General features: G+C 41.0%; 1 protein-coding gene and 1 long non-coding RNA gene across 8 annotated transcripts in view; one reads left to right on the top strand and one right to left on the bottom strand.

Annotated features, from left to right (window-relative positions):
• Positions 1-1,649: 1,649 nt before the first annotated feature.
• LOC114596365 (inosine-uridine preferring nucleoside hydrolase-like) lies at positions 1,650-13,817 on the bottom strand. 2 transcript variants are annotated; one of them, XM_028727861.2, is made up of 6 exons: positions 13,746-13,817; positions 8,667-8,857; positions 6,306-6,485; positions 4,662-4,773; positions 3,680-3,816; positions 1,650-3,188 (listed from the first exon to the last, which is right to left on the bottom strand). In XM_028727861.2, the coding sequence occupies exons 2-6, from the start codon at positions 8,844-8,846 to the stop codon at positions 2,838-2,840; spliced, it is 960 nt and encodes a 319-aa protein (XP_028583694.2). In that variant the 5' UTR covers positions 8,847-8,857; positions 13,746-13,817; the 3' UTR covers positions 1,650-2,837. The 2 variants fall into 2 exon arrangements, with proteins under 2 accessions (XP_028583694.2, XP_028583693.2); XM_028727860.2 differs by lacking the exon at positions 13,746-13,817 and adding an exon at positions 10,770-10,884.
• Positions 10,006-17,323, top strand: part of LOC114596366 (uncharacterized) — a 30,915-nt gene continuing 23,597 nt past the window's right edge. Inside the window, exons 1-2 of one of the 6 annotated variants that reach the window (XR_003706511.2) lie at positions 10,006-10,027; positions 11,733-11,820. This is a non-coding gene — a long non-coding RNA (uncharacterized LOC114596366). The other 5 variants (XR_003706506.2, XR_013392649.1, XR_003706507.2 and 2 more) reach the window with 5 other exon arrangements.

Raw genomic sequence — 17,323 nt, forward strand, 5'->3', positions numbered from 1 at the left:
AGGAACCAATGGGACTAGGGAAGTAACATCGTTTTTTCTCTCCCTTTCCCTGCTGGGAGTGGCTCTGATGGGTAGGGCTGAGAGGAAGAGAGAGAAAAAGGAAGGAAAGAAACAGAAATGCAGGTGATAAAAGGCAAATTGCTGAAGCATCTTGGGTGCCTCACTCTGGAAGTCTGAAATGGGACAGTTTATTTGCTGCTTGTATGAATGCTCTGCTTCCTTTATTTATACATCAAATATTACAAAACGTGGTGATCTCCAAGTAAAGCCAGCCCCTGGATAGTGCTGCCCCTAGAGCTTTTCACTGCCTACGGAAATGTGGCAAAACAGTGAGACTAAAATGTACAATGACAATATTTTGCTGCTGAAGTGCTGTCTTGAAACTACTTCGTAATGAACCATATAAACTCCCCTGCAGTGTCCTTTCTGTGCAGGGAAAACAACCCAAAATGAGCTGGCAATGGAAACAATATTGCAAGGTCAGCAGGTTTTACAATAAATGCTGCAACATAACATTCTTCCCTCCTTTTTCCTGATTTAGAAATAAGACTCAATTTTCTGTGCCGTAAGGGACTGGTTTTGGGGAACTAAGGAAGCTGCCTTGTTGAGAGTCGGGTCATCCGTCAATCTAGCAGAGTGTTCTCTACACTGACTGGCAGTGACTCTCCATTGTTTCAGACCAGAATCTTTTTCCAGATTTACTTGGGAGATACCAGGTATTGAACGTGGAACGCTCTGCTGCTAAGCTACAGTTCATTTTCCAAAGCTGCAGTAGTAGATCACGAGCACCACCTTCTGGCCAAATTGTATTTTGTCCTGCTATTCATTGTTAGATACAAGGTAGTCTGTAACCAATTTCTTTGAACTAGCAAGTCTTTAAAACAAGGTTTTGGGGAAAATATAAATTTAGTAAGAAAATCACTCATACTGTACTAATAGGTGACTATTTTGGAGGGTGGAAGGGTTTTCTGCAAAGCATCACTACTTTCCCCCAATTCCCCCGTGGTGGTTTTAAAAACAGGCTGCTTTGCCATACAAGGAGTAATGGAGTGTAATGATGTTAATTTATATAATTATATCTTTAAAAGTTTGCAGAATGGTAAACAGCATCCTTCAGTACTCAAGAGAAATATGTATAGGACTACATGAGTGTAGAAATGAATTGATATTAAAGATTCTAGCCATATCACAGTGGGATGATGGGGCAGCGAGGGTGCCATCACTTTCCTATGAATCTCATGTACAGTAGATAACTATTGGGTTTAGGCCAAAGGCAGAGATCCCTTTGAGGAATGACTAGAAAAGACACCATCTGCTCCAGGATCCAATTCCTCCTAGAACTTAGTGCACATTGTTTCCACTCCAGTCTGACCCAACAGAACTCCTAAGAACCTACAGCAAGTTATCAAATTACTTGGTACACACACCACTATGTCGTTGTTCTTGCATCTTGCCCCGAGCAAATGGCACAAAAGCTAGCAGAGTTATTATGATGCACAGGTACAATCTAGAGAAAGTGGAGTGCACTTTTCAATTTTTTAAATAATATTTTATTAAATGTTTTAAAATGTGTGTGTGTGTATGTGCATGCGCACGCATGCATATACAGACTTAGTTCAATATTTTCTACAATAAATTGACTCTATTAATCAGATCTGTAGATGTGGTTTATTAATTTAACTGATTCAAAGAATTCTGTACACATGAACATAATGATTACAGCATTACAGTGGACGCTCGGGTGGCGAACGTGATCCGTGCGGGGTGCAGGCTCGCAACCCACAGTGTGTGCAACCTGCAGCGGCGCATCTGTGCATGCACAAAGAGCAATTCCGGTACTTCCGGGTTTCGGCGGTCCCCAACCTGAAAAAACACAACCTGAAGCTTCTGTAACCCAAGGTATGACTGTCCTTTCTTTCTGTCAGTGCTGACGTAGCATATTCATGTAATTTATTTTCCCCTTGTGCTTCTAAATTAACTTAACAAAACTTTCCAGTACTTCACATAGTTTATTCTAGTTGTGGCTATTACACAAAAAACATCTTGTGTAAAATAATTGGTGTGTGCTTTCTGAAAGTTAACGTAGACATTATTGGATCTAATGGCAAATTTATTCCGTGAAAGTAATTCTAAAACCATGCTTGTTTTCCTCTAGATTGTGCTCAACATGTGTATACTAATCTCACTGCTCCCTAATAAATTTTTTGCCCGTTCTTTGCAGATAAATCAATATTAAATAACTAAGCATCTATTTCAGTCTACCAGACAACATGGGTTTTTAACGTTCTGAGGTAACTCGCAAGATGTCTTAAGTCCTATAGATTCTCTCTCAATGGTGCAAGTTCAATTTCGACCTTTCACAAGATTTTTTTCAGCAATAGAGTCAATACAAATGGCAGCAGTGTTGATGCCTACCAACCTAATATTGCTCTGGCTATGCAGTTGGCTATGCTCCCTGCATTATGCCATCAGCTCACTCTTCAAATGGAGGCCAGTGTCATGAAATGAGCTATTTTAGAGCCAAATCTTGGGACTCCCAGAGGATGGGTATCTTTCACCCTCTTCCAGCTATATGTTCTGTGCTAGTATAGGAAGCAGAAAACCCCTTTGTGATGTGGCTTCTGGGTTTTTTTGTTTTTGTTTTTTGTTTTCATATAATTAATATACCACTTGATTGGCGTTTTTGTTAAAAAATTAAAAAATCAACAACCTCAATTTTAATTTTAGGTATTGCAACACAAACCTGATTGGGTAGCAACACCAGACATCAGGATGCCCATTATATGTATGCTTGAGGAAGGAACTTCAGTAAGTCCTTATAAAAATACAAATTATTATTATTTTAAAGCAGCTAGCAGAAGTGACTGGAACTTCCCTAAATCACAATTTTTCATTATGAAAGCTTTGTTCTCCTTGTTCAGTTTGTTACTCCAGTCCACTACCATCATTCCTCTTGTTAGTGAACCTTGGAGCTCAACAGTTACACCAATTGCTGTGTATTCTGTTACAAAATTCTCTTCGATGGCAGCTGCCATAGCGTAGGAATCACATGGAACAAACCCTGACCGCCATTCTTTTTCACCTGGATTTTCCCCCAAGATTTTTGAGAATTCAAAAGAATGAGCAAATATTTTCTTCATGAACATAGCTTTCTCAGTTTTCTGGTTAACCCATTCATGGTAGAATTCCTGCAAAGTAAATAACAGTTTGGGCTTTTTAAAAATTAAGAGAACTATTCAACTGCATAAAAAGTTAAGTAAAAACTCCAGAATAAACATTATTGACCTTGACATCAGTAATGTTCCACAGGGAATTCATAGTGGCAAGAATTAATCATTTTAGCTCCCAATGGATATATAGTCATGAGGATGATAGATTTCTTTATATAAAATAGACTTGTCATATTCAATTTAGTTTTTTTAAAAATCAGTTACCAGTTAAGTCACGTTCAGGCCAGACCCATTGAAATTGATGGACCTAAGTTACTCATGGTCACTCATTTCAGTGGGTCTATTCTAATACTGGATGCAACCCAGATGCATTCCTATACTTGTCTACTCAGAAATGAGAACCACTGAGTTCAATGGGGCTTACTTCCAGGTAACTACATATAGGATTGCTGCCACTTGATCAAGCTTGAAACGCTTGCCTAAATATTAACAGATAATTAATACCTTACCCAGGATAATGGGCAGGAACATGTGAACTCCCATGATGCAATGTAAGTTGGGCAGGTGTACTCATTTAAGACAATGTAAGCAGCTTCTGGGTCTGTTGCAAAATTGAATTCTCCACAGACTGTAGTATTTCCTCTGGCTAATAGAAACAAAAAAGAGCTAGTTTAGCTTTCTGTGGGACAATTCATTCAGTTTCTAACAGCTGCTTCCTACACAACAGCTCTTTGTTATTTGCCACAGGTGCAGGATAATTCCACCCCTGCCACCAAACATGTACATTGTCATATGTGAACAAAAAGCCCATACAAACACATAAATTGCACCAATCTTAAAAAGGCGCAGTCAGAGAGACAGAAGAGGCCGGAAGAATGTGGAATTCATGTGATGGAATGGTCTGCTTCAAGCAAAGGCAGGAAACAAACTGACACCCCAAGGCAGGGAGACCCAGCGATTTCCTTTGGAGCTACATTTCCTGTGTTCAGATACCGGAAGGAACACAATCACACTTGGAGGAGTCTCCAATGCCCAATTTTTAAAAAGGAGCATGTTTTCCATGGGGAAGCTGCAAGGCAAATGCAAAACCACTGAGACCCCACATGGAGAAAACAAGGGACAAGTGGGAAACAGCTTGGACCCATGCTTTCTAGGCATGGAAAAACTGGAAGTATGGACTAATGCATAGTCGTTTCAAATGTCTCCAAAGTAGGCAACAAAACTCCCACACAAAAGAAAAGTATGCTGTCTTCATCTGGCAGATTTCTTGCAAATTCAATTGCTGAACCATCAAGGTTCTAAGACAAAGACAAAGACTAAGACAAAGTAAGTACTTGAATGATGACTCAACATAACTTCTTGTTGCAAAACACTGAAACACAGTGTTCTGCAGGCAATAATATTCTTTAAAAAGCAGCTCACTTGTGAAATATTAAGAGAGAAAACAATTACATACAAACATGCCTAACAAGCCCTCTTGAAGTCATTTACCTTCGATATTTCCTCCCATGATGAACACATTTTTAAGTTTCTTAGGAAATGTTGGGTCCATTTTCACGGCCAGCGCTAAATTGGTCAAGGGACCAGTAGCAACTAGAGAAACCTATAAAACATACACAACAATTCATTGAAGTGACTTATTTAATAGTTGTGCTGTCTTGTGTTGACAACCCCTCTGTAGTTAAATGGTCCCCGCTGAGCTCCAGGAAAAAGACCTGGTCAGGGCTATATCTTTTTCTGGGCAGCTGACAACTGTACAATAATAACACCAAATAAGGAACTATGAGTTGAGAAATCCCAGTTCAAACAGCGCACACCCATGATCTCATATGCACATAGGAAGCTGTTATGACCAGGGCTAAATTGTAAGGAGAATCAGGCACCCCATGTCAATGCCCGATGACACAGAGCACCTTGTTTGCATACTTCTTCCCTGTTTTGAAGGGAGTCTGCACGATCAGGTCTCTGTATGGAGCTACAGTTCCCATGAAGTGTCACTGCTATGGCATGGACAGGAAATCTCTCTCTTCCACAACATGAGGATGGTGCCACCACCCTCTTCTGCCACAGAAGCCGGAGATGAGTTCATGCCTGCTAAATGCACTGAACGCTCAAAAAGCCCAGTATGCTAAGTAGTATTAGCAGCATTATTTTCACTAGCAATAACAACACAGCTGGGGCTCCAAAGGAGGGGTTAGGGTTGTATTTCTAAGGAAATACTAAGCTGTACACAAATTATACAAACAATCGTCATCGCTGCAGAAGCACTGGTGACAGAAGGAGCAAAATACTATCGAAACTCCTCTTAGTAAGTCCACATGTCCACTACTATACAGCCCCTGTGCTAAATTTATTGTGTATGCTTTTCCCTGCAGAGCCATGTAGTCTCTTTCCTCCAGCCATTTCTTACCCACCGACATCACCAATACCTGCACCCCTGTACTACTTTCCTCTCCTTACCGAAAAAAATCCATTTCCTCTTGGCCCATCTTCACCCACCGGGATGGTTCTTAGAACCGAACTAGATCTGTCACTAAGATACACTAACATATATATATTCTAAAAATGTAAATATCAGCCACGGAAGGGGCAAGGGGACCTGAGTAGGACAGCAGGAAGGTGGGAAGGGAGTATTTAATCATTTCCCTCCCACTGTAATTCCGACCAAGATCATCCCATTGCTATTTGTACCAGGAAAGAAACCTTCATTATTCACCTACAAAATACAGGAACTATGAAAGAAGAGAAGTGGATAAGAGTACAGTATTTAAAATATAGTTAATTGAATTTAAGGAAACCAGTGTGTCATGCAGAAACGAAATGTGATGGGAAACAGTGCAGTTCACTCAGTCTGTAAGGGGCAATTTTATTTTTGAAAGGGTTATGAAGACCAAGGAACATTAGAGAAGCTAAACCTCCAAAGCACTGATATATGACAGAGAAAAAACATTTAAAAGATATCAGAGTGTGCTCTATCTAGATGATCACCTCTCACACAGAGTGATCTACTGCCAACTGCCCTCTGGAGAGGCTCTTGCTAACTTTTTATATTTTTCCACATGCTTTTGGATCCATGTCTACTTTGAATAGTAAAATTCACTAGGCAGAAGTTGAATGAATTTTATATCATTTCACCTGACCCGGTCGTTCATTGACTATTCTTAACATTGCAAGCACAGCATGTTCTTCCTGCAGAAGCTCTAATCCTGGAGCGTTGGGATCTGGAACATCACCCAGTCCATCTTTTCCATGATAATCTGCCCCTTCCACAGGTCCACCAAGTATCGGAGATGAGGCACCAGGATAAACTGGAATCTATGCAAGATAATGACAACCATGTGATTTTAATTTTAAGACAAAAACCATTGATGCCGCCAAAATGAAATACAGATGTCAAATAGCTTTTATTGCCAACTAGTTAATCTGCTAGTCCCAGCTCCTGCCAACCTAGCAGTTCGAAAGTACGTCAAAGTGCAATTAGATAAATAGGTACAGCTCTGGCGGGAAGGTAAATGGTGTTTCCGTGCACTGCTCTGGTTTGCCAGAAGCGGTTTAGTCATGCTGGCCACATGACCCAGAAGCTGTACGCCGGCTCCCTTGGCCAGTAAAGCGAGATGAGCGCCGCAACCCCAGAGTCATCCGCGACTGGACCTAATGGTCAGGGGTCCCTTTACCTTTACCTAGTTAATCTGCAGGGGTTGGGTTTAGGCCAAACTGTGACTAAGTCTGTGTACACACTCCCATTTACTCTGCATCCAGTATGCTCCACTGTGGGTTTGGAAAGTGGTGTACACACGACATCAGCCACAATCCATATCTATCCTGTATCTATCCCATCATTTCTTATGGATTACTAAACTTTTATCTGTTCTTATCCAAACCAGCTTCAGTCCTGCCTGTGAATGCTGTACTACAAATTATAGAGTTACAGGTGTCAATTTTACACACACACACTCTCTCTCTCTCTCTCTCTCTCTCTCACACACACACACACACACACACACACACACACACTATATGATCACATATTATGTGAGGGGTTCCATATAAGCAAAAACACGTGTACTCAAACTGTCATCTTGGAACTGCTCCTGTGTGAGCATCCCTAGCCTTCCAGAGCTGACAAGCTGAGCAGGCCTTGCCCCCCCCCCCCAAGCAAGGCAGAGAGCTTTAAAAAACTCTTTTCACACCGGTAACCCAAGTGGACCATGTGCAAAAAGAGCTTTTAAGTTCTCTGCCTTGCTGCTGGGTGGGGAGGCCCTCTTGGCATGCCAGTTCTGGGATATTGTGGGACTGTCTGATCTCCTACGATATCTCATGCAAGCATCCATAGCTTTTAAAAACAAATCAGTAGTAACTAAATGATGATAAGACCCTTTTGCATTTTCTTTGACAAGGCTTAATTAGATCTTACTGTCATGCACAATTATTAGCATTCATTCTTTGCCTTTACCCACATGCTTTTGACAAGCACTTTTTCTTTTCTTTTTTACGCAACTGAGATCTATCTTTATATCAGAGTAGGGAAATAAGTGTCTAAGGGGTTGTTGTTGTTTTTTAATCCTTCTCATATTGGAAGCCCACTTTACATCAGAACAGAAGGAATGACAAGAGCTAATCTTGAATCCAAGTGTAATCTGTGGAAAGGAACATATGTCTCCTGTCTTACGTTTAGGGAACTGATGCACAGAACTCCCCTGCTCATGATGGCCACTTCTGTTTACTTTCTGTACCACAATCCTAATCACATTTAAAATCTTAAAATTCTGTTGCAAACAAGCTCCATTAATTTTAATGGGATGGAACAAAGTAAGTACATTAAGGATGCCTCCTTACATTGAAACCCTGATCACATTTACTTGGTAATAACGTCCACTGCAAACAATGAAATACAGACCTACCCACATCCAGGTAGTCATGCATGTTTTTGTAATAGCCACATGGATCACTATTAATAGAAGGCAGTAAACCATTAAGAGAAGCAGCTGCAATCTTTAAGATCACAGATGCGACCACATTTATTTATTTATGAATAATAATACTGATAAACCACCCATTCATATAAAATATCAAGGCAGTGTGCAACAATTTATATGGCAACAAAAAAACAACCACAAGATACTATAATAAAACAATGCAGAAGAATCATAAATTGACTGATTCATCTTGAAAAAGTTTAATCGCCTGAAGAGGCCTGCCAGCATAAAAAGGTTTTCAAGAGATACCTGAAAATTAGCAGTTGATGTTTACTGAATCTCTGGTGGAAGAGTATTCTACACCATGGGACCAGGAAAATTCAACGTGTGGCTTCTGGTTGAAGCCAGTTGGCTCAAGCAAATGTTCTCAGTGATTGCCATTATGTGTAAAAATAGACACTACTTGGAAGCAAGTACAGTATGCATAAGATCAACTTATCTGTGTCTCATTTATGAATACCACATCATGACACGATAATGCAAAATTTGTTTGAAAGATTATTCAGCAGGAACAGATTACCTCAAGCTTGTTACAAATATGTAACACACGAAGTACATTTTTACATATATTTTCCAAGATGCTGTTTCCATAACAGCAAGTAATCCCCAGGACTTCGACATTGGGAGATGCCAGGGCCATCATAATAGCTTGAGCATCATCAACACCACAATCAACATCAACCAGCAGAAGTTTCTTCATTTTAGAAATGCCTATGAAAAAGTAAAACAAATAATTTAAATAGACAAACTTTGTATCATATTGACCACCAGACCAGTGGAACTGTGGTAACAGAGGGATGTTAATGCACACAAAACATATTTAGGAAGATCTACTACCCCTCCTCTGGGGTGTATTACACTCAAGGGCATGGGGAAAACAAGTGAGACACCAAATGCCTCTTTCATCTTCACTCCACACTTAAACCATGGCAGCAACAGGATCACAACCAACACTAGTCCACTTGGCAAAGAGCTAAATATTGGACAGCTGTCTCTAAATGTATGGTGGTTGTCAGCTTATCACAAGTGCAAAAATGCTTGGACTTCATTCACTGTCACCACAAGAGGTATCTAGGACCCTCGTACCTACGGGACCGCCTCTCCTGGTATGTCTCACAGAGGAACTTACGGTCTTCAAAAAAAAAAAACATCTTGGAGGTCCCAGGCCACAGAGAGGTTAGGCTGGCCTCAACTAGAGCCAGGGCTTTTTCGGCTGCGGCTCCAATCTGGTGGAACGCTCTGTCACAAGAGACTAGGGCCCTGCAGGACCTGACATCTTTCCGCAGGGCCTGCAAGACAGAGCTGTTCCACCAGGCCTTTGGTCAAGGCACAGCCTGACTCCCTCCTATGGCAATCTGCACAGAATTTTGCTTAACGGTTGGCATCAATTTGATTTTAATTAATTTTTATAATGAAATGTTTTTATAATGTTGGATTATTTGATTGTTGTTAGCCGCCCTGAGCCCGGCTTCGGCTGGGGAGGGCGGGATACAAATAAAAATTATTATTATTATTATTAGGTTTTACACTTTGTCCAATAGGATTCTATGCTTTAGAAGATGCATAATCAGTAGAATTCCAGGAGTGCACCTTTCCCCCATCACCGGCCTCCATAACCGTGCTCTGTTTTGAATTAAACTGAATGAATGAATAGGTGACTATTACTGGATCTTTTTTTAGTTTTTCAAATTAGATTTTCAGTTATGCAAAAAAGAGAGAAGCAATATATACAACAGACAAAGGAAAGAACACAAAAATAACCCCAAGACAGAATGGAGATGAGGTCCAGAGCTTACTGAGATTCTCTCTACAACTTTGTGCACCTGTCAACTAGAGAAAACCTTCTATGCAATTGAAGAGGTGGTCTCTAGTCTGCAAAACGTACGTCATGAACAATTTGTTTCATTATCTATATTTTGCTGTTATTATAATAACGACGCTGGGTTAACACATTTCTGTCGTTGCACTGCTGTGTTGCTAAGCTGCTTTGAGCACATCTCCTTGAGAAAGAAGCAAACAGCTTAAAGTACCGTAGTAACAATGATGACGAGGACGAAGATTACAGGGAGTAACTGTACTTAATGGATTTTCTGCCTCTTATGCAACTGTTGCACGGCATCAGGGGAAAATGCAACAACGGCAGAGATAACGTGGAAATTGACCACGATGCAGTATAAAGCAATATATAATTGAGACAAGTTGGTTGTGGTCTTTAAAGATACGGTATTTTGCGTTTAGCTGGTTTTTAAAAATCCGTCGTTCATTTCTGACAAGATCTACTTTAGCAAACTCGGTTACAAATATTGCTTTACAGAAGAAAAAAAACTCTTTTCCTGTAAAATGATGGGGGTTTTATTTTGGGGTTGGGGGCAGACCTGAGTGGGTTAAAAAGCAAAAGCCAGGACAAACATTTGGACAAAACGTCCCAGAGGGGGAAAACGTGGCCGCCTGCGTGCCAATAAATTAAACAGCCTGCAGGTGTGAGCGAGCGAGCACGTGGCCAGGACCACCTTCCTTCCAACCCGGCTGCAGGGAGCACCGTCGGGGGCGGGCTCTTTCTCCCCCGACCCTCCAATGAATAGCGGGCTCCTCTCTTTCACGGCCCCCCGCCCTCGCCTCCTACCTGCAGTGAGAGAGCGGCCGCGGTTCACTCTCGTTGCCGCGCGCCGAAAGGCCTCCCGCTGCTCCCAGAGAGGCAAGCTGGCCAATCAGGAGCCGCTTCGTCCACGAGTTCGCGCGAGGTGAGAGGGACAGGGGAGGGAGGGTGGTCGGCGCTGTTGCTATGGCAGCCGCGGCCTAAGCTGCGGAAGGCAAGCGCTCGCCTCAACGCGTAACGGCTTTTTCGCCGTGGGGAGGAGGGATAGGGGCTGAAAACGCATAGCCTGGGGTGGAGGAGAGGGGGGGACCGTCGAGGTCTTCCCTGTTCAGGGAAGTTTTTAATGTGTGACATCTTAGTGTATTTTTGGTCTTTGTGGAAGCCGCCCATAATTATTATTATGCCTGTGTGTGTTGCTAATTGGGACGACGGTCGTGGCCTGAAGCAGAATGTCAATAAGGTGCAGGTGGTTATCTTTGTCCCCTTGCGCTGGGGGGGGGGGGGGCGGTAGGTTGCAAATGTAATAATGGAAGCAGCACCTGTAGCTTCGTGAGTAATAATGAGCAGCTTGTTCAGCCAGAAGCTATATCTGTGAAATGTGAGGAACTTTCTCCATTTTTTAATTCGTGATCATTCCGTCCCCGCCACAGCCCATGTTGAGTCCTCCACATCACCTTTCCAGAGTTGCTGCTGCAGCACACTCCTCTTCAGGGCGTGCCAACCCGAAGTTAGAATTAGAGAGAGTTGGAAGGGACCCCGAGGGTCATCTAGTCCAGCCGCCCTGCAATGCAGGAATATATGCAGCTGTCCCATACAAGGGATCGCAGAAAGCATGCACTATGGAAAGGAAGTATCAGCCATGCCTTATCTTGAAGGTGTGTGCCTTTTTTTTTGAATTGCTGGAAGATGGGTGGCATATTTCCGAATTCTAGGGCTATGTTCATAGAACAGACTCTAGACTCCTGAAATGATTCTTTTCTTTTAAATTAGATGCTGTAGAGAACATATTCCATCTTTGACCCACCACTGGCACCCCAGAATGCTACTAGAAGTAAAAGCAGCCACCAGACTCCTGCAGGTGAGTAATACCTGGGCACCTTTGTTTGTCAGTGCGTCCCTCCTTTTGCCACACTCCCTTTTTTGTGCTGAAATACAGCAAAGCAGCTTACGAGTCCTTATTAGCTCCATGGCTACCCTGCCCCTTTGCAAAATGACATGCTTGCGCTGAAAGCAAAAAATATTATGTGACCTCTGTGATTGTTGAAGTTTGATGTTTGTGTCGTTATCGTGTGTGTTGCAAGCCTATTATACACCTTTAGGCACCAGGCAAAAATGTTCCTCTTCAACCAGGCCTTGGGCTGATTAACATCCTGTACCCTTTTAAATGTTTGTGGGGGGAGGGGTGTTATTGGTTTGTGGTTTGTGTTGTTGTTTTTATTGTGTTTTCATCTTGTATTTTGATGTTGTGAACCGCATTGAGATCTACAGGTGTGTGTGTATACAGACTGTATACAAATATTATAATAATTAATAATAATAAATTAAACAGTAGCTGCTTGGTGATAGGTTCTGGGGGGAGAGATGATCTCTGGGAGAATTTATTGGGCAGCTCCTTGGTCAGGTAACTTCTTTCTGATTGGTCTGGGTGGCAGCAGACTCCAATTGTCCAGCAGTTTTATGGTTGGACATTAACTGTTGGTTAAGGACAGTTGAACTTTGACAGAGGAGTTGAGGAAGGTAGTGTGAGGAGAAAAGCTAAGGCCTGAATATTATTACTCTGTTATTAATACGCATCTGGTGAAGATAAGGAGAAGGGAGCTGGTGGATGAATTGGTCTGAGAAGCTGCCCTATATAAAAATCTTAACAGAAGAGCATGATACAAGTGGGTTTTTTTAAATTGGCTAAGCTGTCCAAGGAATCAGAAGTACAACCAAAGGAGCTTAGGGTTTCAGAGGCAGATTATACCCATTGGTTCTCCAGGGCTGTGGGTGTATTTGGCTGGGGTGGAGGTTTAGGGAATTTGGCCTGAAGGTAAAAGCAACTGCTAAAATAGGCTGGTGTCAGAAACTGTCGTCAAGTGCCTTTAAGATCCCAATATAAATAACAGTATATCTGGTCATTCAGATCTTCCAATGAGGTCTTCCTGGTTGCATTGCAACCTGCAGAGGTCCCTCTTGTTGTGGTGCCCAGCCTATAGAAGGATCTCCTCTCAGAGATAAGGCAAATACCTCATGTTTGGGGTGTGTAGCACTTGCTAAATACTTTTCTAGATTTGCTGGCTATTAATACCTGCGTATTGAGTTTATCCTATCTTTGTTGCTGTTGTATTTATTTTATTGTTTTATTGTGAATTGCCTTGGGATATTTTTATGAAAGCTAGTTAATAAAATATTTAAATAAACACATCTGAAATCTGCCCGAGCTTTTGTCTTGATGGTATAGCTGACAAAGTGTATTCTAAAGCCATCTAAGTTTCCTGTATTACCGGTACTCATTTTCTTGGGTTAAATGTATGTGTAATGAGATTTCCTAGAGATATAAATAACCCACCTTCAAAGCTGATTCTGCAGCACACACAAAATTATATCTTGGTTCATTCACTACTTTCCCATATTACAGTTCTTTGTTTAGGGAGAACATGACCTATTAATAGCTGACAGTAGTATTACAATACCTCTATATTTTAGGATGTAATATTAATCTGGGAGGTTATAAAGCCCAGAAATGATATACTCCACAGTTTATTATGGTTGAATTATTACTATTATTGTTGCATTACCTTCATGAATTATTTTTTTAAAATTTTTTTTGCCTCAGAGCTCTATCAAACACACTTAAACTGAAAATTATATACTTGGTGATACAAAGCAGACATCAGATCCACATAATGACATATGGTACTGTGTAACAGTCAAATGTTTTTTCTCTTTCCCACCCACTCTGCTCAGCACATTATCTTTTTTTCCCCTCCCGAAAGCTAAACTTAAAATGTGTGTTCTTACCTGGTATTGGTGAAATTCTTTTCAGGCTGATGTTTGATTGCTACCTTCTAACCCAGTGGAACTTGACCTGAGCTAACACATTTTATAAGGGCTTGTAAGTTAATATTTACCACTCACATAATAAACAGTAGTGTTATATTAGGTCTCCTCAACAATTGGAGAGAAGTGATGATATAAATCACTCAAAATTAATAAATAGTCTTAGGGACAAACTACATGCTCTATTGGATATCCATTACTGGATTTCCTGATTTGGCACTGAAAGCCTTGCACTATAAATCAGTGTGTGAGAGAGTAGTATTTCCAGTTGTTTAATAAGCAATCCTCCTTCCCAGGGGACTCTGGAAACTGTAGATCTTTGAGGGGAAGGGGGTCTCCTAGTAACAAACTACAGTTCCCAGGGTTATTTGCAGGAAACCATGATTGTTTAAAGTAGCATAATACTTCTTTAAATGTATAGTGTAGATGGGGTTTAAAAGCAAAAAAAAAAAGGGGGGGGAATCAGGAATATATGATCTCATGGACTCCTTACAGCACCCAAGAAGCAAAACACTTAGAAGAACTAAGGGTATGACTAGTTAATGGATCTGATATGAAGTCAATCAATAGGGCAAAGTCTATTAGTACAACTTTATTAGTTGCCCAAGCTTGGTAGTATGAGAAGGAGGCTTGCTCCATTTTAGCACTTAACCCTGTCAAAATAGATAGGCAACTGTCCACACCCTTCTAGAAAGTTATATTTTATTACTCAGAAGGGCAAAGAAAAATATGTAGAGGCATTAGATATTCTGCAACAGAAAACGCATGGAATCCTGGTACTTACCTTGGCTAGGTAAAAAAGAGCTACCTGTCTAATTGATTCTTCAATATAACCATAGGGAGACTTCCTCTGCCTTCCCTGTCTCAGTTGGCATCCCTCAGGGACCTGTTCTTTCTTTATGCACTTTCTCTGTGTGCTGTCATAAAATCCTATGGCTTTTGGTATCACCTGCACAGGATATCTGCCATTGGAAATATAATGTTTATCTTTCATGTTTTTATTAAAAGCCATACATGCAAGCAAAGTCAGACAGTTCTCTGTGTCCAGAAATGGGTATAAAATGGATTTTCCAAATAGCTAGCCAGCATTCCTGTTGAGCAGCTCATTGCCTGATTCGAGCATTGTTTAGTGAGCTACTTTGACATCAATTTTTCTTGAATGCCTTGCTAATGTTAATATTTATCATGTTGTGTGGTATATTTATCTTACCATCAGTTTCTTTTTTGGATTAGGATTATATTTTGTTCATTAAGAAATAAACTCTGCTTTCTCTCAGATTTGTTCCCATGGAATATAGATATGTTCCCATAGATAATCTGGTGTTTCAGTTTATCGTGTAGAGACTTTTTCTTTCTTTTGAGTGACGGCTGTTTTGTGAGCTGTTTAAAGGCTTTGACATGTTTTAGGTCCCAAATGGGAGTTTAACACTTGCAGTCCAACCCTCAGTTCATCTGTTGCCTAGACTGCGGTAACTTTCTCATTGCTGTCCTTCCATTCTCTCATCTTGGTTTCCTCATCCAGCACTCTCTTGCCAAGATCATTCACATCTCTTGTTGCTTGGTCATTTCGTTCTTATCTATGCAATAATAATGTAAAAACCTCATAGTGCAGTCCCCATTGGAGAATTTGTAGTGCCTCATCAAAGTTCTGTACCATTTTCCTCTCAATATTTTCCCACCCCCACTTTATTTAAATCCTGCCAACGAGACCATTTCTTTCTGTTGTTTCTGCAAATATATTGCAAAGAGTTCCTATTCCCATTGCAGAGTTAGCAAAGTTAATGGACAAATTGCATGAAAAAGACAATAGTGACTTTGAATAAGAATGGGAACACTTTATTCAAAGTCTGCCATTGTTTAAAGCAGTGTTTTTCTTTCAGCATCACTCCCTTCATTGTACTTAAGACTTCTCCCTCTTCCATTCCTCAGCTGCCTCATGTGTGAGAGAGAAAGAATGTCAAGCCCTCAAATGTACCATAGTACCTTTCTGCAATGTATTCCCCCCCCCCACTTCTGATATCATTTGTTGTTTTCAACATGAATTTCCAGATTCAGTGTGTAATTTAGAAGGGATGTTTAATTAACAAGCAAACATCCATATATGTACAACATCTAACAACTGGGCCCCTAGCTGAATAAGCTAACTGGCAGACTTGCTCTTCTATTCATCTTAAAGATACAGTAACATATATCAGCTTGGGGTATGTGCGCAAAGGGGACTGCAGTATAGGAGGATCAGGATGGAAATGGGGGTGGTCTGTGTGCAGAGGTAAGTTGAGAAAAGTAAGGAGGAGGGTGAAGGGGAAAAGGAGTGAAGGGAAAATTGGGGGTGCAAAGGGGCTTGCAAAAAAAGGGGGCAGTAGAAGGCATAGGAATGGGGGCTGAACATGAAAGCCATGATCATGACAGCATCTGAAGAATAGAAGGGGATGATGGCTTCATAACTGGGCAGAAAATGAAAAGGGTGCTTAGTAGTTGCAATGTGTGGAAGGAGGAAGATGCAGGGAGTTACCAGGGATGTGTGTGTGAAAATGGGTACAAAGCAGGGCTGTGGAACAGGAAAGTGACTTTAGAAAGTGGTTTGGGAAAGTGAAAAGTGAGCTTAATAGTTGCATGGGAAGGGGGTTAATATGGGTAGAATGGCAGTGGGTTGGTGAGCAGTGGACAGAGACATAGCCCCTCATATATGTCCATGTTTGTGGCTTTCGGTCCTCCATTGTCACCCCTTCAGCCATCCAGAGGTTTTCTGCTCCTTCAGAAGATTCCACCCCCTTCCCCTTTGCTGGCCTGCATCCTCAAAATCCACTTATACGAAGCCTTTGGTTTAGCCCCCTGGTTACCATGCCACATTACAACTAAGCCTGTAATCAAGTCTTAAGTATGTGTACCCAAAATCACATTCTTTCCTGGTTTGCGTTAAAGTGAGTTCCATGTCAAATTTTTGATTGTAAGACCATGAGCACTGCCATAGCCATACATCTTGCTAGTGCTATATAAATAATACTTTATGCAGGACCAAAGACTTGGTATACCAGTGGACTTTTTTTACTCCCCCTTAGATTATTAGATCATCAACCCCTTGTCATATACTATTTAACACCGAGTTCCCTTAATTTCAGAAGTGGTTTGCTTTTTTTTTGGTGGGGGGTGGGGGAGGCTGCTGTTTGATAAACATAAGATGTATAGCCTTATATCCTAAATCTCAAATCCCTTAAATTATAAATCATTCTATACCATCTCTGCAATATATTGTACCAAACAGCATCTTTAGCTTATATTCATTGTAAGCCACACAAAGATTTGGCCCTATATATACTGATAAAAAATAAAATGTCTATTTGTCCTTATTAATAAATAAAGGCACAATAGTAGGACCACCTTTATCAACAATAAAAACAAATCTTTAAATAAAAATTTAAAACAAAATGCAACCGCTTGAAGGCAGTTACACTGAGAGAGAGGTATAGGGATACTGATGTACTGAACCCACACTAGCAGGTGACCATACTTTCATTAAAAGAAAAAAGGGGGACGGACGG

Source organism: Podarcis muralis, chromosome 4, assembly GCF_964188315.1.
Source record: "Podarcis muralis chromosome 4, rPodMur119.hap1.1, whole genome shotgun sequence".
Lineage (NCBI taxonomy): Eukaryota > Metazoa > Chordata > Lepidosauria > Squamata > Lacertidae > Podarcis > Podarcis muralis.